At 44.4% G+C, this 25,383-nt stretch overlaps 2 protein-coding genes across 7 annotated transcripts in view; one reads left to right on the top strand and one right to left on the bottom strand.

The window, feature by feature from the left end:
• The window catches only part of LOC114657053 (lectin-like), a 207,074-nt gene extending 196,954 nt beyond the window's left edge, over positions 1-10,120 (bottom strand). For 2 of the 6 annotated variants that reach the window (XM_051931871.1, XM_051931868.1), the window contains exons 1-3: positions 10,038-10,120; positions 8,445-8,545; positions 1,786-1,920 (exon numbers count right to left, since the gene is read on the bottom strand). In XM_051931871.1, coding sequence (XP_051787831.1) covers positions 1,786-1,920; positions 8,445-8,545; positions 10,038-10,092 — 291 coding nt within the window. In that variant the 5' untranslated portion in view covers positions 10,093-10,120. The remainder of the gene's footprint in view (positions 1-1,785; positions 1,921-8,444; positions 8,546-10,037) is intronic. The other 4 variants (XM_051931870.1, XM_051931865.1, XM_051931867.1 and 1 more) reach the window with 3 other exon arrangements.
• LOC114657054 (lactose-binding lectin l-2-like) overlaps positions 1-25,383 on the top strand; it is a 561,576-nt gene that overhangs the window by 356,354 nt on the left and 179,839 nt on the right. The gene's annotated exons all lie outside the window — the stretch shown is intronic.

Raw genomic sequence — 25,383 nt, 5'->3', positions numbered from 1 at the left:
GAGAAGGCCCTTTGGCAATACTTCCCTTTGCATTAAGTAAATAAATGTATCTTGAAATGCGGCCATCGACAGTACAATAGAACAGCAAACACACGCAGTCGGCTTTTGCTAACAACGTACAGACGCACACCTGACATCCTCAGAATATGGCGGAGCAGACGCAGCTGGAGGTTACTGACGCCAAGTGGGCTTCATTCAGCTCCTCCAGTGCCCACCCTGAATGCTGGGTTCGTGTCCATTAGACTCGTGTGCTGTTAGCGTGTTGAGCCGCTTTGGTTTTGCTGACATTTGTGACTTACGTGAAGATCGGATCACATGGAGGACCTTGGAGTAGAACTGAGTGGAGTCGTGTAGGGTGGTCCAGAAAAGCAGTGCTGTGTTTCAGCGAGGGTCCCCTCTGGTGTGACCTTGTGCTATGAGATTAGACCCTGATTCTCATGTCATGTTATGACACCTTTGCTCTCCGTTTTGACCTTTGGCCTGTTTTGCCCGTTTGTCCCTCTCCTGATGTGCCCCCCACGTCTTTGGTGCTGTCACTTATAGTACAATAGCAGTGAGGACCATCACTTGTAACATCCTGTAATCTCAATAACCTCCACCCTCATAACCCTTTGTTTCCACAGTTCCACCCATTGGCACACTATGGCATGAGTTCCCACGTGTTTTAGGTTGATCTGCAGGTTCTCTTATGAAAAGCTTTCTGAAAATCCAAACACATGACCTCCTGTGCACCTCTCTTGCTGAATACTTTTTGCTTTTTTCCCATAGAATTCCAGTTGAATGTCTTTGGGATACGAGGAAAAAACACACACAGGCTGTGACCAGGCTGCAGTCTGCCATGCCAGTGTGCCCCCCATAAAATGAAATTTAGCCATCCAAATGTTATCAGGCCTGCGTGACGCCCACCCACACACGGTGACCAGAGCCCACCCTGACAGCATCAGGTGCAAAGTGCCAACCACCCCTGAGTGTGGAGCCAGTCAATCAGAGGGCCACCAAATGCCACCATGCTGCCCACTGAACAACAGAACTTAAAAAGGCCGCATGAGGTGAGCGCGGGGTCTTGTTTATTCTTTTTTATTTTTTATTGGTTGAGTATTTGATATTTAAACAAAGGCTGATGATTTCGCTCTTATGAATCCCTCACACTCTCTTTATTCTCATTGAATTATTTGTGACGCTCATCACGTCCTAACAAGCCCCCTGGTGGCCGCCCTCCTGCTGTGCCAGTCACAAGTCGACGCAGTGACAGTTAGATTTGTCTGATTTGCTCGGTTCTCCAGAGTGTGTTACACGGGGGTCTTTAGGACGGTCCCACATGTTGCTGCCACACACACACACACACACACATACACACACACCGCTCTTATTGTACACTGTGCTCAAGTGAAGCACAATAAGACTTGAGTGCCCCCCTGAGTGCTTCACAGCACCCCAGTCCAGTGCCAGGCTACCCCTGGTGTGGCATCCAGTCTCAATGTTGAAATGACAGTGGCCACCATTGCAGTGGTCATCTTCATCAGCCCTAAAACAGAACACACGGTTTACCCATAAAGTTGGTGTGGAAGCAGTTCTCAGTGCCAGCGATGTTGTTGGGCTGACCCCAATGCCAGTTTGTAAAATCCCATGGGGACCCATCAGTCCAGAGCCATGATGAGGTCTGCAAAACACCAGCACTGCGGTAAGCAACGGGACCCTCACTGCAGCAGGATTGCACTCCTCTGCCATCTTAGAGCTTACAGCCCCCCAGGACCACAAAGATGAACAGACGGGAGGGCAACTTACCCGCACACAGTTGGAGCCTCCAAGCCAGGTGGTGGGTTCATGGGAGTCACTTCTCTTAATCAGACTGGTGATGAAGTGGTTGGCACCACTGCTGTGGACAGACGCCAGGTTTCCTCCAAGGCTGATGCAGTAAAGCTACAGGAGGGGGTGACAGAGAGGGTCCACGTTAGGCCAGCATGGCACACACATCAGGAAGAACACAACAAAAACTGGTGGTTGTCGTGGCACCTGACAGTCATTTTATTTTTGGAGATTTCGTAAGACCCCTGAGGCTACCCTGCAGGATACTTGGAGTGCATTTTGTTGAAGGCTTTCAGACAGCAAACTCTTAAAAGACTACTGCTGGTCTTAAACTGACCACTGGACAGTCCAGCTGTGTCACTGCCTGTCCTTTGTCACTTTAAAGTGAGGTGCCACCCAACTTCAGACATGAGGTCTGTACAATTATGAAATTTTATGTCTGTTGGGAATCAATAATGGTGGTCCTGTGGACGTCCACATCAGAGAAGCTGCTGGGACAGGCCGGGCACATGGTGGGCACACATCTCATGTGCCAATGGGAGGTGGGTGTCTGGGTGGTGATCAGTCTGTCAGCTTTATACAGTTATGGGTCTGCTAGCTGCGTTAGTCGGCTTTGCCACGTCCAAGTCTGTGGGCTTCTGTTGTTGTGCCGTTGGATGTGCAGACGTATCTGTAGACCTGTGTGTGTCACTAGTGTGTGTCACTAGCGTGTGTCACTAGTGTGTGTGTGTCACTAGCCGAGTGCTTCTCACTTTGATATTTGCTGTTATTTTTTTAGCGGCTGTTAATATTATTAGTCGGCTGGAGCTCCTCACTCTTGAATACGCCACATACAGTCGATGCTGCAGGTCAGTTCCTGCCTGTCCTGACGTTGGCCTTTGTTGGCGGTCCTGGCAAGACACCATTTTACAGTAAAGTGTGTTCTTTAGAATTCAAAAAGGCAATTAGAAGAAATAAAGGAAATTTCAGGGATCCTGTAGAAATGAAGGCTTCAATCGGATTGAAATGTAAGGCTTTGAATTGTAATCTTGTAGCGGTACAAAGGTTTGCAGGGTTGGCATCAATGGCGATACACCCTGAGTTGTGGTGCCCGTTAGCTCCTTATGACACACAGCAGTGACGTTTACAGGCTGCACATACGCATGCCTGTCTCTATCACACTGTGAAGGCCTGTTGTGTCAGATTCAGCCTTTTGTTGATCATTCTGGAAGTCACGTCAGCAGCCTCTATTTGAAATCAGCCATCTTGGATACACGGCACCATCTGGCATCACCATGTACTTAAATCGCTGCGGGGATCTCATTACTGTGTGATGTCATTTTCACCATGTGGCCCAACATGAACATGTCGAGTATAAACGGGGCTGAAGAAGAAACTGGCAGAACAAGGAGTACTGCGGGTACCCCATGACGCAACAGTCAGCGTGGGCTCAGACGAGGAGCTTGTGTTTTACCAACATGCTGGAATTCTGAGAAAGCAAGAAAAGGAGACGACCAGAGAAGGGCAGATGATGTGATTTATCTCAGAAAGCATCTGATAAGGTGCCACATGACAGGGTGGGCATCAAACTTAAAGAAGTGGCAGTTCTGGGTGTGCTGTGAAGATGGGGGCAGAATTGGCTGAGACACCAGAAGCAGAGAGTGATGGGCTGAGGAACCACTTCAGGATTGGCAGATGTTAAGAGTGGTGACCAGCAGGGGGCAGTGCTGGGGTGACTGCTATTTTTCCATCCATCCATTTTCCAACCCGCTGAATCCGAACACAGGGTCACGGGGGTCTGCTGGAGCCAATCCCAGCCAACACCGGGCACAAGGCAGGAAACAATCCTGGGCAGGGTGCCAACCCACCGCAGGACACACAGAAACACACCCACACACCAAGCACACACTAGGGACAATTTAGAATCGCCAATCCACCTAACCTGCATGTCTTTGGACTGTGGGAGGAAACCGGAGTGCCCGGAGGAAACCCACGCAGACACGGGGAGAACATGCAAACTCCACGCAGGGAGGGCCGACTGCTATTTTTAATATCTATAAATGATTTAGATAGGAATATGAAGGACAAGCTGGTGATGTTGGCAGTTCATACCAAGACAGGTGGACTGGCAGATCATCGAGAATCAACTGAATCATCACAGAGGGACCAGCACAGCAGACAGGCTCAGGCAGATTAGTGGAGGATGAAATTAATGTCTGCGGTGGGCTGGCGCCCTGCCTGGGGTTTGTTTCCTGCCTTTTAGTGATGTGTCGTTCGCGAACGAGCCGGCTGTAAGAGCCGATGCTTTGAAGCGAACGAGAGGAGCCGATGCCCGTCGAGCAGAGCCGAAGCTTCAGCGGCTCCTGCTCAGTTCTGCTGAAAATCCATTTGGCAGGGGCGGGACTTTACTTATATGGGCACACAGAACATTGGCTCATAATGCCGGCTCGTTCACGAACAACACATCGGACTAGGATCGTACCATTATGTGAAAGAAGAAAGGGGGGCAGACGCTCCGAAGACAGCGAGTGTTGGTACAGGCCAGGTACGTAGAGCGACACTGTCAGATTTAAATGCAAGCGCATCGTGAAGAAAAAAAGAAGAGTGAAGAAATGAGTGAAAGCTGAAAAAGAAGCAGCATCTGTCTGCATTTCAGTGATATTGGAGACTGCAAAGCTAAGTGCAGAATTTGTAATATGAAAATATCCGTTAGAGCAGGGTCAACAACAAAAAACCTGCACAGACATATAAGAAGCACCCATCCATCCGTGCAACTGGAGGACAGCATGCCCTCTCTCCTGCCACCCACTGACCCTGGAAAAGAGCCAAGTACTTCTGCTGCAGCATCCACTGTCTTACCGAAAACAGCAGGTATAACACGGTCTTCAGTTCAAACCAAAATAAGGACATTTATTCCAAAACAAATGACGCCAAACAAACAAACAAGTGTCGATGAGGAGATGGCTAAAATGATAGCTAGCGACTTTTAACCATTTTCCATTGTGGAGGACAGCGGATTTACAACTTTTGTACAGGCCTTAAACCCCATGTATGTTCTCCCTAGCAGAAAAACTTTGTCCCAAACAATTATTCCAGAACTATATATCTGAGGATGGAGTACAACACTGTGCTTTCAGAAACCACTGCTCTGGAAAAAAGGTAGCATTTAATAACAAGAGCTGTGGATGAGGCATTTCAAAGAATAAGTGCAGCAGCAGCAAGATGCAACCCCAGCAGCCTGTCTACTCCTCCATCAGAGGGCCAAGAGGAAGAAATTGGAGCAGGGCCGTGTTCACAGGAACCACAAGCTTCTGCTGTGTGGAGGCTCTTTGACGAAAGAGCAACAGGAGACACTGCAAGGAGAAATCCCACAGCTGATGCTATGCTGGAGTTGAGGTCCTATCTTGAGGAGCCCCTCATCCAAAGATCTGAAGACCCAGTGAGCTGGTGGGAGGCCAAGGCTGCAGTCTACCCACGCCTGGTTAAGGTAATGGTAGGAAGACTTTGCATTGTCGCTACATCGGTCCCCTCAGAAAGAGTCTTCTCAAAAACAGGAGAAATAATCACGGAGAGGAGAAATCGCATCAGCCCATCTAAGCTGAGGCATCTGGCATTTCTGAATGCCAACCTGGCCTAAAAACTTTTATTCAAAGAGTCATAGTGTTGTGTTGTTGTTGGTGAGTTTGGCCTTTATTTAATTTATTTGCTGTGGTTTTGTTTTAAGTTGTTAATTTAAAGCTTTTATTAAAATGTTAAACAATAGTAACTGTGTATTTATTGTAATGAAAAAATGCATAAAATACGTAATGTCTGAAAACAATGAATAAGAAATTGCTTAGGCTATACACAAACCATTCATAATTGCTTAATTAGGCTAAAATATAAGCATCCAAATGATACTAAACGAAGAGCCATTCGGGAGCCGTAAGAGCCGAAGCTTTGAAAAGAGCCAGAGTTCCCATCACTACTGCCTTGTGCCCTGTGTTAGCTGGGATTGGCTCCAGCAGACCTCCGTGACCCTGTAGTTAGGATATAGCGGGTTGGAAAATGGATGGATGGATGGAAATGTAAAGAATTACAGGTAGGGAGTAAAAATGTGAGGCTTGAATACACAATGGGTGGTCTGAAAATCAAGAGTCCACCTTATGAGAAGGATTTAGGAGTCATAGTGGATTCTAAGCTATCAACTTCATGACAGTGTTCAGAAGCCATTAAGAATGCTAAGAGAATGTCAGGTTATATAGCGTCTTGATGTGTGGAGTACAAGTCACAGGAGGTTCTGCTCAGGCTGGTGAGACCTCATCTGGAGTTGTGGGTGCAGTTTGGGTCTCCAGGCTACAAAGAGGACACAGCAGCACAAGAGAAGGTCCAGAGAAGAGCGACTGGCTGATTATGGGGGGCTACGGGGGTGAGTGATGAGGAAAGATTAAAAGAGCTGAGCCTTAAGGAGATGAAGAGGAGACCTGACTGAAGTGTTTAAAATGATGAAGAGCATTAGTCCAGTGGAGTGAGACAGTGACTTAAAAATTAGTTCATCAAGAACACGTGGACACAGTTGTGAAACACATTAAGTGTAAATGTCATACAAAAGTTATGATGTCACACAGAGAGCCACAGACTCATGTAATACGTGACCAAGTAGTGTGGTGGGCACGAGGACTATAGGGACCCCCACACCTTGACTTGATGTTATTTTGGTGGATTTACGTGGACAGGACTGGCGAGTTCTGATGGACTGAAGGTCTTGTCCTCATCCACATTGATCTAACATTTTAACCTGCAAGTCTTCTTTTAGCTTCCCTGACCTCTCGTCTGTCCTCTTCTCTCCTGGTCGATAGATAGATAGATAGATAGATAGATAGATAGATAGATAGATAGATAGATAGATAGATAGATAGATAGATAGATAGATAGATAGATAGATAGATAGATAGATAGATAGATAGATAGATAGATGTGAAAGGCGCTATATAACAGATAGATAGATACTTTATTAATCCTAATGGTAATTCACATGAATGGCAGCCCCATTTCTCTGTCATTACTTCTCATTTTTTTTACGTCACCAAATTTCAATCAAAACAGTTAAATTATTTTTGGAGATTTTAGGGTAATTTGTTTGTTTTTTTTATTTTAAGGTGGTGTTTTTGGCCCTAACTATAGATTTATTCAAATGCCCTGTCTTTGTGGGCACCTACTGCCCTTCATGTGCCATCCTGCCAGTTGTCAGCTTTTGAACTAAATGATAAATATGTGAGCGAGTGAGTCAGTCACTGTGTGTATTCAGACTTTAGTATTATTTGAATGTGAATTTGGGGTCATTTGTTAGGATTGGGGTCCACTTCTTATCATTTGTTTTTCTGTTTAGCCCACTTGTTCTCAAACTCGGCCCTGGAGACCCCCAGAGCTGCAGATTTCTGTTCAAACTTCTCTTCTTAATTGAATTCCAGTCCTAACTAAGTCAGCTGTTACCTCCCAGTTTCTGTGTTTTGGGGTCCATGTTGAAATGACAAAACTACGGTTGGTACATTTTGATTGGAATGTGCCCGTCATTTCTGTATGTGACACGCTGATAATTCCGTGTTTTTTTTAAATGTTTTTATAATTTTCATCATCGTTCTCATCTTGATTTCTAATTTATTTCCCACTGAGCCTGTCGGTGGGCCTGGCGCTGAAGCAGATGCAGCCTTTCAGCATTCAGGATCGCCTGCCCCGGTGGTCTGCTCTGCTCGTTGTTAACTGTCATTATTGGGGTCAAACTAAGGGAGCAAACGTCTCCAAACCAAAAGAGCAAATCAGTAGGAGAGGACAGCAGTGAAGTAAAGCTAAGCTCTTCACGTCAACACAAAAGCACCAAATGTCTCTGAAGTGTCAAATCCCACCGCTGGCTGCAGAATTAGGGGGAGGCAGGCGTTGTGACATTGCAGTTAAGGCTTTGAAGTCTGAGGCTGTGGGTTCAAATCCCACTACTGAACCTCTGTGACCTGAGCAGTTCACTTCACCTGCCTGTCCCTATAATGGGGAAAACAAAACAAAAGAAATGAAACCAATCGTCTCTCAGATGTTCTAAGTCACCTCAGATAAAATGTCAGCCGCTCTGTAAATGAGATCAATAAGAGAGAAAATGAAGGAAACAAAAACCTGCAGCCACCGGGGCGCCCAGGACTGAGCCGGAGATCCACTGGTGTTGTGTTCACACTATGAACAGTCGCCTTATGAACGAGTTCTCAGGAACAGATATGGTTTATGGAGCAGACGAAGTGCAGCCTGCAGCTACGGCTTTACAGGTCGCCATCTTCTTCCTGCTCACTTCATGTCTTCTACTCCCTTTGTTTGTCTTGTTTGTGTGTAAATGTGAATGTGAGAGTGAGGAGGGACAGAAATGTAAAAAGAGCAGAGAGAGAATGAGAAAGCAAAAGAAGGACGATCCATAATGCAGTGCAAATAAAGTGACTGAGGGGTGAAGGTACAGTAGAATGACAAAAAATCAAAGCTGCCAACTGGCTGAGGGGGAAAAAAGACACGCGTGCCATCAAGGAGATTGACATGGAGCTCAGAAAAGTGCTGGACTTGTTCACAAATCACATATTAAGGCAGCAATGCCATTCTGTCACACCATTTCCCCAGTGTCACTTACAGCCCTCAGAACGAGACATTACCTCAGCGTCAATCCAGGATATCTTCATTGGGAAATATTGGTAACATTTGCTGTTGTATCTCGCCCATCCAGATTCACAATACTCAAGACTGTAGGACACATCTGAAAATCAGAGACCACCGCTTAATGAAGGCCATTGGATGTTATTAGAATTCTAAACGTTTGCAAGACCTTTTGACCTGAGACCACTCTGTATGCTAACTGATGGCTGCCACCCCGTACCATTCACGTTCAGCATGGCATCAGCTGGCCCATCTCACATGATTGAATGACCAGAGTCATCTTCAGTTCCCGTTTCATCAACAGTGGAACACTGCTGGTCTCTCGAAAGGTCTGTTGATGGCACAGGAGTGACGTACTGTTTGTCTGATAAAAAAAAGTTTGTAGGAAGGAGCTGTGTCTGTATGGTCATCTACTCCAACCTGAGCGTCCTCCCGGAGAGGCTTTCCACAGCCTTACTAGTCCACTTCTGCACTGTCCTTATGTGTGGCTGAGCTGATTTCAATTTCTGTGTACATGGAAGGACAAGAAATACCATGGCATGGTCACAGTTGACCAAAAGTCTCCATGGGATGTCATCCTAAGCCTCTGAGATAGAGAAGGAGAAGGGCCCAGAGCTGCTCGCGCTCCAGTAGCACATTTCACCAGCTGCTTATATGTGGGAAACTCTGACCCTCATGTAGTGTCATCAAGCTTTGTCTGATTTGTACTTTTATTGTGTTATTACGTTTGTTATTATGTTTTCTGGGTATTTTTATTTGATAATTGCCCTGTCTCCTACATGTGAAGCTTAAGGGTGTGCGGTCACCTAATCATGCAGCTGGCATACTGGCCTCACCCACAAAGTGCTTACACTGAAGTGACAGTTCAGACGGCAACTTTGGGTTTCATGGCTTGTGACCTTCACATTTAATCTGATTGGATTGCTTGGAAATATAAAGAGAATAGGCAGGAAAGGAGTGATAGATAGATAGATAGATAGATAGATAGATAGATAGATAGATAGATAGATAGATAGATAGATAGATAGATAGATAGATAGATAGATAGATAGATAGATGGTAGTATATGATAGATAGATAGATAGATAGATAGATAGATAGATAGATAGATAGATAGATAGATAGATAGATAGATAGATAGATAGATAGATAGATAGATAGATAGATAGATAGATAGATAGATAGATAGATATCTTCAGATATAAAGATACTTTGTTTTGGTTTGAATTTTGGACTAGAGGTTTTGTGTTTTTTTCTGTTCTCCTAATCTACCCTCTCTCTCTCTCTCTCTCTCTCTCTCTCTTTCTTTCTCTCTCTTTCTCTCTCTCTCTTTCTCTCTCTCTCTCTTTCTTTCTCCTTCTCTCTCTATTTTTTAGATTTTGAACCTTAGAAAATCTTTAGATGTAAACCAAAAGCCTGCCATTTTAGTTTGGGGCCAGGCTGACAGGACTGAGGCCTGTTCTACATGTTAAGGTCAGAGTGAAGTTCTGGTTTGGCTTTTTGTTTTTTTTTTTGCCTCCTTTTTGTGATATTTAGGTGCCCAGATCACAACTTTTAGGGGTCTACATTTGTTGATTTATTGAATGACTTACCTGTAACTGTGCTGATGATGAAAGCAGCCAGCAGCAAGCCGAGTGTTACAGCCATTGTGCTCAGACTTCTATAAAAGAGAACACATAAGATGAGTCACTAAAGGTGCCAGTGTGTCATGAAGACCAGACAGATGAAGCAGAGGAGACCCCCTGAACATGTGAGGTGACGTGTGGCCCCTGTTTGTCTCTGATAAGCTGGTCGCTCACTTTTACCTTTCTGGTGGGCCGCAGCCCCTCTGGGTGATGATTACAGCTACTTTTTCATGTTGATTTCAGATTTTTTTAAAGTTAATTTCAGGATTAAAATGATTTTGTTCCTGCTTGTTAACATTCTACAACTTTCCACCTTATGTTCAGATTTATAAAAACACTTTGTTAAGGAAGTAGAAGTCAAAATGGCCTCAGAGTCACATGTGTTCCAGTAACGAGGTCAGGATCTCACAAGCGATGTCTGCCTTTGATTGTTTTCAGACTCCATTTGTTGTCCTGAACATGCGGAGGAAACACAGAAGGTGCAGATCAACACTCGCCAGCTGGCTTGACTTGACAAATGGACGTATGTGGTGAGTTTTAAGCTTCTCCTCTGTGCCTGATGGCCCACAATGTAAAGTGCCAGTGCGGCAGGAGATTCTTTTACATTTACAGAAGGCGAGTCACTCTAGAACACAATGTCATGTGTCAAATACATAATAGCAAGTTTGTGAAGACATAACTTGGACTTGAAAACCTCTGAACTTATCCTTTAAGTGACGTCTTCATGAAGAATTGTCTGATTATAGTTAGAGTAAAGTCCTCAGTGTTGGGACCCGTTTATCTCTCTTTTATTTTTGACATACAATTTTTGTTTTGTGTGTTGGTAGTTCTGATGCTTTTGGCTCTGAGCCCCACATCAAGTATTCTTTTGGTTAGTCCGGGGGACATTGTGACATTCTGGAACGTCAGGACATTTGCTGGTGGGCTGGTCGAGTTGCCATGCCAACCCTTTCAAATCCTCATAAATGAATGCACATACATTTACTAAATCCTTGAACAGATGGCCTGTCCCTAAATAGTACAACACCGCTTCACGTGAAATCGAATCTAAACTGCATTCGACAATGGACAGCAGAGATAATAGAAAAGTGGTGCAGAGAGAGAGACGAGATGACATAAAAAAGGAAGACGCAGCAGACAACAAAGACCCCGTCGATGTTTGTAATCCTGCTGTCCTCGTAGAGCGGACTGGTGGCTCTGTGGCTGAGGATCTGCGCTGCTATCAGGATGGTGGCCATTGTGCCAGAAGGGATCCTACTCCATTGGGCCCTTGAAGGAGGACCTTAACCTGACTGGTACTCCAGAGGTGCCATACGATGGCTGACCCTGCACTCTGCACTCTGACCTGCAAAGGTCACACAAAATGTCAACTTCCCCTTGGGGGTCAATACAGTGAACCAAAAAATACACAGCAGCAGTTTGTAATCGTTCTCTGTGATTATTCTGCGTATTTCTTCAATGTTTTCATCAGTTTAGGGCTTCAGACTATGCAGAGCTCAGCTTTTTGAGTTTGTTTTCAAATATTTTGTGTCTCGCTGGGTCACCATTTTATTTTCCTGACAGGAAGGCCCTCTCTTAGGAATTTTATGAAGTGTTTGCAAAATGTTATGAGGACGCCTTTCCTGCTCATTAGCCATCGTGTTTTTATCTGCTGTGCTTTTAAACATAAAGATAATAAAAGTGTAGAATGTGCGGAGCTGCGTTGACTTTCTGTATTTGAGGCCTAATGTCCCTATTGTTGTGTGTTCACTCCGCTCAAGCAGCGCGCAGTACGTCTTTTTAAATGCTGTGATTCAAAACCTCAACCTCAACACCAAAATGGCCCTCTTACCCCTCACATTGATCTTCTCCCTCCCTTTACCGTCCCTTTCTTCCAAGCATACTGCCATCTACTGAACGCAGCAGGAACACCACACCGATACTCCTTCCTTACATCGTAAAGAGTGAAAAGAAGGTTTAGGTTCTTTATATGAGATCTCGACAAAGAAAACTCAGATTTGTATTAGTACTCCAGATTCTACAAGGGCTAACAAAGTGAAACAAAGGCTAAGTGTCCCCTTAAATTTAAACTTTCCTTGTCTTTTATTTTGTGAAAAATCTCAACTGACTGCATCAGCCACAATCATCCAGCAATGTCTGCCGCAGTCCTCAGCCTGGCCAAATCCATGAGACGTTCTTGAGACACTGAAGGCCTTCAGAACGTCTTAATCCCCTTGAGTTTGCTAAGCGACCGCCACAGACGCCACTCCTGATGTAACTGTCAAACGTTCTTGTTAAGCTGACACAGACCTTTGCAAACGGGTGCGAGTATCGCCTGCTCGTCGACTGCATTCTTATCAGATCGATATGTAAATTAAAAAGAGCAGCGGCCCCAGTGCTGCCCCCTGCTGGACGCCACTTTTAACATCCACTCATTCTGTGACGTTTCCCTTCTCCTTAACCCACTCCTGCCTGTGTTTGAGACAATTTTGTACCCAACTATGCACTGCACCCTGAATCCCCCCCTTCTTCTGGTTTGATCACCAACCTTTCATGGGTTACTTTATTCAAAGCCTTCTGAAAATTAACTTAAATAATAAACTTTGTCACCTCTCTGATCACATCCTTTAGTTGCTCATATTACTGAAATGCGACCTTCCTCGTCTGAAGCCATGCTGACTGTCCCCTAACACTTCCTTCATGTGTCACTTGATCTTCTTCTTAATAATCTCCTCCATTAATTTACCTGCGGAGTTCGTTAAGCTCACTGGCTCGGCTCGTCCACCCTTCATGGTATTCACCAGCCACTTGTCTTTACGAATTACTCGAGTGTGCACAGATTTTTAAAAATATGCGTCATGGGTTTCTATCTGCACTCGCTGGCCTCCTTAAGCCTGATTTTGTCCTGGCGGTTTGTTCGATTTCAGCCTCTTTAATTACAAGGCAGTTTGTTTCTCTACAGTTCTGTTCACTGAGTGCAGCCACAGAGCGACGTGACAAATTCACAGGTAGCCCAGGCAGCTCTTCTCTCTACAATTTCCAAATCTCTCAGTACCTCCTTAGTAGTCCCTGTTACTTCTGTGAGGTTATCGACTTCTTCACACAAACCGTATAAGCTTCAACAAAATGCAAGTTCAAGTCATTTGTGATTTCAGCGTTGGTATATTCTCGCTCCCCTTCACTGTTCCTCATTCTCTTCACCTCCTCCTTGTCTGTTCTTTTACTACTAAACAATTAAAGAAACTCTTTAGGGCGTCTTCACCTTTTCTGCAGTATTTCTCTCCAACTAGCCTTCCTGATATCCTCGTTAACTGCTGCTCTCATTTACTCTATGGTTCATACTGGAGTTACTGGTCTTCTATGTTATTTGTGTTATTAACACATTCATGAGTATCATTCCTGCCAAAGTCACTTTGCCTTCACCTTCCAGTCAGATCTTTATATGGCCCTGTTGATGTCCCCTGCATGTCTGGTCCTGACTCAGCACCCCACTCACTACACTCTGCACGGTACGTTCTGATGGGACTTGCAATGAAAAGCCCTTTCAAAGTGAGGATGCATTGACTGAGAAGTCACCAGCACTTTGCTCCTTTAGGATGTCCCATCGTGGACCTCAGCAGCCCAGTGTGATGGAAGAGCATCTCATCAAGCACATCTCCTGATCTCAACGGCACACTTGATGTGTAAGAAAAACAGCTGATTCCTTACCTGGGTCACCTGATTGGTATTGCTGTGGTGGATCTGCCTTCTTCGCTCTAACTGGGGTCCTCAGCTCTCTGGGGGCTTTTTATTGCTTCAAAGAGGTGTGGGGCTCATGATGTTGGTTTGCTTTTCACATGTGATGTGTCAACATGAACATCCTGGAGGAGGACTTCACTTCCAGTGAATCCTGAATACTTTCCTAAGTAGGGGGTGTTAAACTTCAAACTGTTTGTTTCATGTTGTCTTCACGTTTGGATTTATTTTAATTAATTCTGCTTTGCATAGAGAAGTAACAAAAGGAAAACTTTTAATTCCATATCCTCCACCAGGTCAACAGTATCTGAACAAATGGCACCTCTGGACATGGCACAGTTTGGGCACGGAGCCAGTCAGCAGGTTCACCAGATTGATCAAACACTCCTGATCTTACCTGCAATATGACATGTAGCACTGAAAGGGCTGAACTTATTCATTTAAGAGAATTGTGTGAATAAAAAAGTGCACCCCCTGCTTTCAGCACCTGCTGTCACCATATTTGACATGTGACACTCTTTAAGTGCCTTCACGTAGGAGGAATCCACACAGCAGCTCTCCGACTCTTGGACTTTGTAGAACTTTCTGATGTCTGCAGCCTGCTTGGAGTCAGCCATTCCAAACCTCTCCAGGTCTTTTTTAAAACATTCTTTAGCGACTTTGGACAATCGACTGTCAGTTCAGTGGTCTCAGTGTGACAGCTGGCCTTGGGGGCTTCACTGGTGTTTTGGTGTCCATCGTGAAATTCATGGCTGACTCAATGCCAAGGAGCAGCAAAGCAGGTCCATGTCATATGGAATATGCCATGTTATGCAGATCCACTCGTGACTTGTCTGCTCTTCACTAGGGATGTGGTGGGGAGATCAGAGTACCTGCAGGAGACCCCATGTAGACACGAGGAGAACAGGCACATGCCTCAGTGACCAAGAATCTGCACAAGATTCAAAGCCAGGATGCAGGATCATCACTCCGTATGTCAATCTTAATTTCATAAAAGGACTTTAGGAGGCCCAGGGGGTTTTATGGGGCAGCACTGACTCCTAGGCATCAATTCTGGGCATCTGGATGTTCTTTGCCAAGATGCTTCAGTTCAGACTTGACCAGGCTTGTCATCTCAATATAAAGTTGGGTCCTTCCTGGTCCTTGCATCTCATGGAGACTGAAATCACTTCAGGGGACGATTAAAACGAGGGCTGCACTGACATTTCCCAGCATTCCTGTTAACTCAATGATTGCCACATCCAGCCTTTCCAAGTTACTTGTCCGATTTGGTCACCTTTATCTATTGAACTGATTTGAAATGAGGATCCGACTTCCACGTGTTCACATGTGGTTTAAGGTCACTGCACTTTTCTGAGGTTCTACTTTCCTCTTCACCAACCATCACATCCTGTGCCCGTGAAATGTCTCATCCTGACTTACTGTCACCATGTCACTGGGGCCTGAGACATAAGCACATTTTCTTTGGCACATTGACAAACTTTTTTACCACAAACTGCACACTTTCATAACTGACAAACTCACGTTTGCTTGGAGAGGCTCTGGGGGTCTCTTTGTTTCATGAGATTCTTCTCCACTGCCACATCCAGAAGTGACATGTGACAGCTTCTTTAATTTGGGACACCACTTCACCAAATCCCACATGTCCGTGTGTTTGATCATCTTTAGTTTATTTAGAGATGAACGAGGCTTTGTGTGAGGCTCTGTGACTTGGTGGCACTAGGTGACAAGCTGGTGATATGTACAAGAAACACTTGTCATGATATGTGTGACATAGATTGTCCCGAGTTGGAGCATCTCATGCCATTTTTAAATATTGTGTGAGGTCTTTAAGTGTAGGGGCAGGAGAAGGACATACAATGCATACCCGCAAATGTGCCGTCTGTGTTAGTATTAGAATCTCGCACTTTTAACCACAATAACAGCTTTAAGTCTTTGGCTAACTTTGTGTCACCTTAATACCTCGATAGACAGAATTGAAAGGCACTATATAACATATGGGCAGACGTATGGATTTGAAAGATAGTGTGTAATATGTAGGTAGGTAGGTGGGCAGACGTGACTGGCACCAAATGATAGATGACAGTGAAGGTCACCACAGAACAGAAAGATGGATGCGCAGACAGGTAGGCTCCCTTAGTTCATCTGCTAAACAAACACCACAGAGCTCAGCGCGGACACAACTCTAAAACATCAAGTGCAGACCCCACAAGTGCAGGACCCCAAATTGTACTCACAGTACCCCAAGTGTATATTTAATGCAGAGAGTCTCTAAATGAAAGTCACGGCTGTGCTAATGTACCTGGCACACTGACCAGGGTGAACACAGACACAGAGTGAAGAGTCTGAAGTCTGCAGACCCCAGCAGCAGCCCCCGGCCCACCTCGGTGACTACACGACCAGAGATCATGGAGAGGCCAAGCAGCCTTGGTCATAATGGCCTCCTCCTCTTGTCTGCCATTTCGTACAATCATCAGATGTTACTCTTCTCAGTAGACCACAGCACAGTGGTCATCATGGACAGGTAGAACATTGCTAGCCCCCATATTATTAAAGGACCTGAGCCTCCTCAACATAAAGATCCAGCTCTGGGCCATTTCTGGGGTTTGGTGGCCAAACTCAGTGACAGCTGGTCAGATGGATGTCCACCTTCTTCAGGATTATGTTTATTTGTAGATGGCTCTCCCTGCACCACATGAGACCCTTTTTATATTGGGGATGTCCACCAACAGGCCAGACACCTCAAAGTGGGTGCCTGCAGTTTTCCTCTCAGAACTTTTGTTTTTCTTACTTTATGGTATTTTCATGCAAATTAAAATTTATTTGAAATTCATCCATCTGGACCTCCTTTGAAGTGCAGGGTCCTTATTGGCCAAGTGTTGGCACTTCCTTCTCCTTTGGTCTGTCAGGAGTCTGGGATGGCGACGTCCACCAATTTGTCAAACAGATCGGCTTGGGACCGTCTTTGGCACAATGAGGACTTCATGCCCACCCAGTCTAAATGGCGAGCTCAGTGGCCTCCTCATTTGATTGGTCACACACACCACCCGTATCTCAGGTGTTTGATTTCCATGCCCACTGCTGCCCACTCCTCCTCCTCCTTCTTCTTTTATTTACATCAGAAATATTTGAATTTTCAAATGTTGATTAAAGGAAGTTCACAGTCAGGGACCTTCAGCCGTGAAGTCTGTCACCAAAGCGGGTCTGATTTGCATAATAAGTGACTCGAGTGCCGAAGGCAGGCAGAGATTATGGGTGGGCTGAAGGTAAATAGCAACACAGCATGAGCTGGCAAAGGGCAGCAGGACTTCAGGCCACAAACCCAAAGTGTGTCACTGTCATTACCAAATTTAAGTTGAAGAGGCCTTGAAAGTGAAGCAGCAGCATTTATATGATTATAAGGAGGTGCACTTACCTTTGGTGTGTTGAGGGCACTGCCCCGAGAACGCCAGGCTGTCTAGCAGGTGAGCGCTGTGAGGTGAGGTGTGTCTGGACACACGTGGAGCAGATATAATGCCCAGTACGGACTCCAGCACACGTGTTCATTTTTACACACCGGTGTCCTCGCAGCCTGCCCAGAGCAGGTGGTTTAAAGTGCGGTGCGCCTAAAAGAGAAAGCCGACATTTGATTGAGTCAGAGATGGGGATCCCATAATGTTAAAGAAATCATCAGATGTCAGATCAGATCAGATGTCCAGAGTGTAGGCTGGGGCCACTTCCCACTACACGGGATATCACAGTCACATTACGTCACCAGAATGTGTGCGCACTGTAACAGTAGAAATACATGTGTGGTACTGACCATCGTAAAGGCACTATATAACTGAGAGGTGGCACCATTTACACAAAAACAACAACTCTAACTTACCAAAAAGCCGACAAAATATTGAAAAAGCAGTGACTGGAAAAAAAATTAACAAAAAACATACACAGGAGACACGATCAGAGGGAGAACATCACAATAAACCCCTGGCATGTTTTTGGCACAATCTTTGCCCGCTCAATCTGGGGTCCTGCTCGAACACTTTCCCACTGCCAGTATGTGCCACCACTAACTTGTCTCCTGTCCTTTTATCTCTTGCCACCCTTTCTGCCCTCCTGCTCAGCATTTATGCCATCTCAGGTTGTGACATCAGTGGGACTAGGATAAGGCGCAGCCTTTAAAGCCCACCATGGCGCTACTTATGGGGCCAATGGCAGACATCTAAAGGCCCGACCGACTGTGCCCTTGTTGTGGTGTCTCTAGTTATTGCACCCCCTGAGTCCCATCTTGTCTTTAAGAGGAGAAGCCCTGAAGAGCTAAGCTACACTGCCACCTGGTGTCCTGGCGGAGCGATTCTCTTCATCGGTCTATCAGCCCTCGTCCTTTCATTGCTGCGCTCTCTTTGCACAGTTTGGGTTTTCTGGCCCTGGCGTCATGTTGGGAGGCACTTCTTGCCAAACATTTGATGTGTTAGAGTGTGGAGCAGTAGAAGTGAGCCCCCGGTGTAGAGGGGATGTCGTAAGACTTGATAGTCTGTGTGGAGCTCTTCTTCACTCAGAACCCTCTACATCTTTGATGGTGTTAATGATAATGATGAACAGAAGTAATTCCATGCCAGACCAGGAGGTGGCATAGTGCACTGACTCTCTCTCTCTCTCTCTCTCTCTCTCTCTCTCTCTCTCCCTCTCTCACTCACTTCTCTGCAGACCAGTTATGGGACGTCCCGCCTGGCTCTGATGATGTCACTTCCTCTGCTCTCCTTTAAAGCCGCCATCTTTGTGCCAACCAATCCCTTCTGTTTTGGACTCAAACCTGCACACAACTCTACACCATTGAACCCAATTTTGCATCCAGGTAACGACATACGGTGGCTGCCCCACACCTTTTGATGGCTCTTGTCTATTCTTGTCTAGCAGGCACCCGTGAGCCGTTCATCTTCACTTGTATTGAGGTGTGGCGTTTGTCTGGATGGCTGCACAGATGCCATTGACACTCACCTGCTTCTCCTTACCTTGCATGTCTGTGCCAATGCTGTGCAACACGTGAATCATTTTCACTTTACATCCAGGAAACTTCACCACAATGTCACAAACAAATGTGCTACATGTTGAAGTTACAAACTTAAGAGAATATTTGCTGAGCATAACTGTGTGTGGCATGAAGCAAGAAAACAGGGAGACAAGCAATGAAACACGAAGATATCAGCCTGTAGAATACAAAATGCCAGGGGAACAGGAGAGACTGAGGAGCGAAGGAGGACTTGGTGACAGCGGATTAGGATGACAAGCAGCCAAAGGGGACATGGCACAGATTAGGGGCCACGCAGTTTAAATGAGCGCTTGACTTGGGTGGCATCTGGAGGTGGACGAGGACTTTAACTGTGTAAATGTTCACGGGTGGCACACATTATTTATTAATAATAATTGTTTATTATTGGGTGGCAGGCGAGTGTAGTTCTATGATTTGACCGGCGGGGCACTCATCAGATTTCAGCCTGTGATAACGGTATGAAACTTTGTACATCAAATTTTTTGCCATAAACTTTATTTTTAGTTTCTTCGATCAACACAATATAAATAAGGCGCCTGAATTTTGTATTTGCTAAAATAAACGTAAATTGCACAATAAACAGAAAACTACAAAATCAGTTCATTCTAATTTCAAACACAGACGTCTCCTTTTATTTATGACGGCACAAAGCAAATCAGTTTAAGCTGCACTTTGTCCGCTGTCTCCAACAGAGAAGCCTTGATGTCCTTTAGGGTTTTCAAAGTAAATTCACGCCATCAGAACAAGGACCTCTGCACACTCCTCCTACACGCAGGGCCATCCACAGAGTTGGACCTTGAGATGTTTCTTCTCCTCACACCGCTGACACACAATCCTGCTGAGTGAAAGTCCTGCGAGTGTCGAGAACAGGAAACAAAGTGACATCAGGCAGATCGTCTAAGGGCTCATCTTCAACTGAACGGTTTAAAGACACATTTCTATTCTCTTGCTTTGTGTGCCATTGAGTGATCAAGATGGTCCTCCCGCACAGTCATTTGTTTGTTTTCTGTTTTATTTTCTTTTATTTCATTCTATTTATTTTTTTTATGCTTATTACTTTGGTTACATCATTACTGATGCTGGTTTTAATGTGCTCTATAAATAAGTTCTACATTGACTCCTTCCTATGTTTTGGAGTCTCAGCCCACCTACAATCCAAGACATAACCTTTAAATGTTCTCTAAAATAAATCTAATATAAACCTGATGGAACGAAAGAAAAGAAAAAGAAAGTAAAGGAACGGCTGTGGAGAATGAACTGCTGGCATGGATATCAAACACCACAGGGCACAGACGTGATGCCAGGTCTGCCAGACTTGTGTTTACAACAATCAGATGATGAGAGACTTGAGTGTGCCATGTAAACAGGCCGGGCATGCCAAGGTCAACAGGTCTGTCTCTGCTTCTTCTGTTTGAGAACAGGGTGGCACACCAAAGGAGAAGGAAGTGCCAGCATTTGACCAATGAGGACCTACCTGCACCAGGAAGGAAGTTTCAACAGAAGAGTTTAAAATAAGCCATCATTTGCATAGAAATAAAAAAACACAGTAAAGCATCAAAAACAAAAGTTCTGAGTGTGAACAAAGATCCCACTTTAAGACGAGAAAAATGATAAATTATGGTGCCCATGCTTTGATATGCTTGTCACCTGACCTGCTGGTAGATGCCCGCTGGATAGAAGGGGCCTCACAAGGCTGCCAGCCCTCTGGTCACTGGTGAGGACAGCACAGCAGACAGGACATACATACAGTGCTGAGGTGGGCATCTGGACCACTTCTGGTGTCCTTTTACCAACTTTGTGTCACTGACGGGTTTGCCCATGAGCTTTAGGGGGCACGAGGCAGGAGGATAGACTGGAATTTGGCTTTCACGAGATATGTCATTGAATGGGTAGAAGACAGGAACACAGTGTCGGTTTTGTTGATCAAGCGGATGGTAATTGTCTGTTTAGGGTTTTCCGAGGGTGTGACTCAGGGACTCAAGATGGCCGAAGACAATGGAGTTAGAAGTGAAATACATTTTAGGTTTGATGGACTGCACAGAGGAGAGGAGTGTGCCAAGACTGGCTGCTCTCACCTTTGTTTTATTTTCTGGCAGCAAAGTGCGTTAGAGAAAGTGGGGATAAGGAGGGTCTGATATGGCCTGGGAGTGGAGGGGTGAGGATGCCGATGAAATGTCCTGTTTATTATCAAAGGTTCAGATGTCTAAAGTGTTTTGGGCGTGTTGGAGCTTTCTCAGGTTCCAATTTGAACAAGGAAGTCAGTTATGTATTTCAGGAAATGGAAGCAGAGGAGATTCCTGGAGACCTCAGTTATCAAGCTGACGTAATTGGCCATTCCACAGCTGAGTCAGCACTGGGCCAGCCAATCTGATGAAAGGACCCCTTTACTCGACGATTCCTGTGATCCTCCATCAGGGATGACTTTACCTTAGGCTGGCAAAACAACTTGGCAGGTGGGCCGTGACACCAAGTGCCACATTTGAGTACCGAGAAGAGAAACAGAACAGGTGAGGGTTAGTAACAAATTCTAACAGTCATGTGACTTATGTTTTAGTGCTAATGACTAACAACAAAGATGCAGTCTGTACAGTTAATCAGCAGCTCTAGTCAGGGTGTGCTAAACTGAAGTTGTGAGTCTGAAACCGAAGGGGCATCTCTTATAGTAGCAGGCAGACCACTCCACAGTTTAGGGGGTCCTGTAACTAAAAGCTTGACCTCTTACTGTTATTTTATTATTCCTTGGAATCACAAGCAGACCGTCTGTTTTATCTTGGTAGAGTAATGTATTGCTCCATTTTCCCCTATTGTATTATTAATATGTAGCCTTTGTCAGAATGCCTATAATCTCACAGACTTACCTCTGTTTATAAGGTATTATAATATTTAAGTCCTCCCCACCTTCCCTTCTATATCTAAAGACAATTAGATGCAGTAAAAAGACAAGCAGGAGTTAAGTTACACATAAAACAATGTATTATTGGTAATATTTATAAATAATAACAATATGCAAAGTACATTTGAATATTGGCAACCATACAACCTGATTAAATGGTGATGTGTAGTTCAGGCGGCACACAGACTTGTAGTTATTTAAAATGTCTCTAGTTAAGGCATCATTGGTGCTCAGCTTTCTTCAGATCAGGCCGTATGCCTGTTCCAATATGGCTGCTAAACTGTGGTCTCCATTGTGTTGTCCTTTCAGTTCATGGTGTGATGGTCTTCATCAGTTGTTGGTTAGTAAGTGAGAGAGAATGTGGTTGAGCAAGCAGATTTATAGATTCTCTGTCCAAACCCTACAGCCAATAGGACATTATGGTACTTAAAAGCTTCTGATCCAAGCCAATTCCAAACAGCCATACTTCAGACCAATGGGGGAAACAGAACATCTTAACACCTGCCCCCAAACCAAATGTTATTGTAACCTGGTTTCTTTCTGGGGTTGAAAGACTTTAGCAAAGAAACACTCGCCAAACTGGTTTAAGGCACATCCTCTCCCAACTCTGTCATAAAATTCAAAGAGACTCAGTCGTAAAGGGGGTGGGGGACACTAAATCACACTGCTTTGCCTAAATTACAAATTAAGACATACAAATATTTATCAAGTCAAATGTAAAATCTCACATCACAACACTGGCATCTTGAGATCTTAATGTGCACTCAGGTTTGTAAGTCATGATAAGTTCAGACCAGTAAGCCGGACCTCAGCCATTTTATGCTTTATACGTTAAAAGGAGGATTTTGAAATCTGCCCTAAACTTAACTGGGAGCCAGTGCTAGGACGTGAGGACTGGAGTTATGTGTTTGTATTTTGTTGTTCTTGTAATTATTCTTGCAGCAGCATTTTGGATTAACTGGAGGCTGAATAAAGAACAGTTTGAACATCCAGTGAACACCACATTGCAGTAGTCAATCCTACTAGAGATAAATGCGGGAATTAATTTCTCAGAATCCTGTTTATATAGTAAGAGCCTTAATTTCCCAACATTTTTAAGATGGAAGAATCCTGATTTGGACAACTTTGTAATATGAGCTTTAAATGACCTGCTAGAGTCAAAGAGAACTCCGAGATTGTGGGCTGATTCAGTAAAATTAATGGAGATTCCAACTGAATTACATGATGACAGAATATTGTTGTGATCAGCGTCATTCACTCCAACAATGAACATCTGTGTTTAAAGACAAGTCGTTCTCATCCATCCACTCCTTTAATTCACTAACACAACTAATTAAAGACAACATCAGAGAAACTTTACTTGATGAGTTCGTTTCTGGAGTATTAGTAACCTTTTTCATTCGCAGTGTCTGCTAAACGTCGCTTATGTTCACACTTCTTGTGTTTAGTTACGAAGGAGAGTCTCAAACTAGCGAGGTGTTTAGAGAAACGTGAAGGAAGAGTGACACAGATGAGGTTCATTTTGGGTTCAATTTCTCATTCACTAAACTCGATGAAAACAAACGTTTAGTGTAAACAGAAGTGAAGATGAAGAATTTACACATTTACAAACCCCTTTTTCATTGTTGCACAGTTTTTCTGGAAATATTATGACTGACTTCTGATTTATCACTTTATCCATTGTTGTGTGGATGCATTGTGTTATTGGAGGATTGTATCATGAAGCCTCTATCATAATGTGTGCTGCATGTGAGTTAAGTGTGCAGACTAAAATGAAGGAAGGGTTAAATTAGAAGGGGGGATCTCCCTGCCTGAGGTGGTCCTGGGTGGAAGGAGGCTTTGTATGGGCACATGACTTGCAGGTAGAGTCCTGTGAGGAGAAAAACGCAGACCCTCAGAAAAGTGTTGTGATCTTAAAGCACATGTGGACGCATACAGGCCTGATCCTCATCTCGAATCAGTTCAGTTGATGAAGGTGACTAAACCTGAACATAACACATCAAGCTCACATCTGACACTTACTCAGTCAAAAGGTATGCTGGGAAAACTAAGTGCACCTCAGCTTAGTTATCTTCTGAAGACACACGAGGATTGTGGGGGACACCAGTGACGGAACACGTAGGGTGAGAAGTAGTGCTGGGCGGTATACCGGTTCTTACCAAAAACCATTTTTTATTTTTGTTATGATATGGATTTTTCTCATACCGCAACACCGGTTAAAATAGGCTAAGCAATGTTCGGAACCTGGCGCAGCGGGGAACTGTTTAAGGGGGGACCTTTTTCACTGCTACACCGCTAAACACGCATGTAGTGATGGGCGGAGTGAAGCCTCATGAAGCATCAACACGTTTGAAGCAATTGTGTCGGAAATCGTATCGAAGCTTCGAAGCATTTGACACTCACCTCTCTAGGGACACCTCCTGGCCATTTGTATTAACAGCACATTTTAACAGTAAACTCTTTAGAGCATTATGGACGAATACCGAATCTCTATGAAGTTGTGATATACACCTTTGAAGTCAAAAATTATAATAGGCAATAATGTCAAGCATTGTAAATCGACATACGCTTAGAAAGTAATTATTCTGCAGTAATCGGATCAACGTTGACTAGTTATGTTAGGCGCCAGCACGGATTACCGTTGTTTAGAAGTAAATGTATGCGTAACGGTGTCTTGAACAATTACGCCAGTCGGACAGCGCCAGGTCTCGTGTTCAGTAACAAACCTGGTCAGCATCTGTCTGGGGATTGCAGATTTCCGTTGCCTGATGCGTTTGATTGATAGTTCTGATTATGCGGCAATGCTCCTTGAAAACCTGGTTGGTGTTAGACTTCTAATCGGGTATTTAATCTGCATAATGTACATTCATATTCTAATTCCAATGTAAAACCAGCATATATCAGTATTTGAATTAAACTCTTCAACCAAACTAGACTACACCTCGTGGAAATGCGATTGGTCCATCACTAACTGTCACTAAATTTTGCAATAACTATACTGATACGAACTGGCGCTACACATCCACATCATCACGTGCATTGGAAATGAGACGCTGAGCTTTTGACGCACAAATGTTTCAAAACGACACCTTGAAGCTTGTTTAAAAGTGCACGTGAGATGATGAAGGGGAGGTAAAGCCAAATGTCAGTGAGATATGTCGTGTGTTTACTTTCATCAGCACTGTCAATTACTTCACCCCATGTTAGCCTTGTTAATGACGACGCTGTAGACTCTTCATCGATTGATACAGACGCCGGCATGAAGATCTACTAATGCACTGGAAACAAAGAGCAGGCAGCTATCCATATTTATAGTCATTTTTAAAAAAATCTGTCTTTGCCAGAAACATTTATTCTTGTTTACCGTAAGAGCAGCCCATACTAATCATTTATCTCGAAGCATGCGCAAATAAGACTTGATACACGTATATCACCTAACGTTCAAAGTACAAGACCTGCAGTTTACATATTGTAACATAATATAGCTAATACAACTAATGAAACTACGTTAGCTAGATCTACCATTCCATAATACACATGAAACAAGACACATATTTTCATTAGATACATCTTGATCACACTGCTGCCTCACAGTAAGGAGACCCGGGTTAATTTCCCGGCTCCTCCCTGCGTGGTGTTTGCATGTTTTCCTCGTGTTTGCGTGGGTTTCCTTC

This window comes from Erpetoichthys calabaricus, chromosome 9 (assembly GCF_900747795.2).
Source record: "Erpetoichthys calabaricus chromosome 9, fErpCal1.3, whole genome shotgun sequence".
In the NCBI taxonomy this organism is placed as follows: domain Eukaryota; kingdom Metazoa; phylum Chordata; class Cladistia; order Polypteriformes; family Polypteridae; genus Erpetoichthys; species Erpetoichthys calabaricus.
Note: the sequence above shows the minus strand (reverse complement) of the source record. Positions and strands in the feature narration are given on the sequence as shown.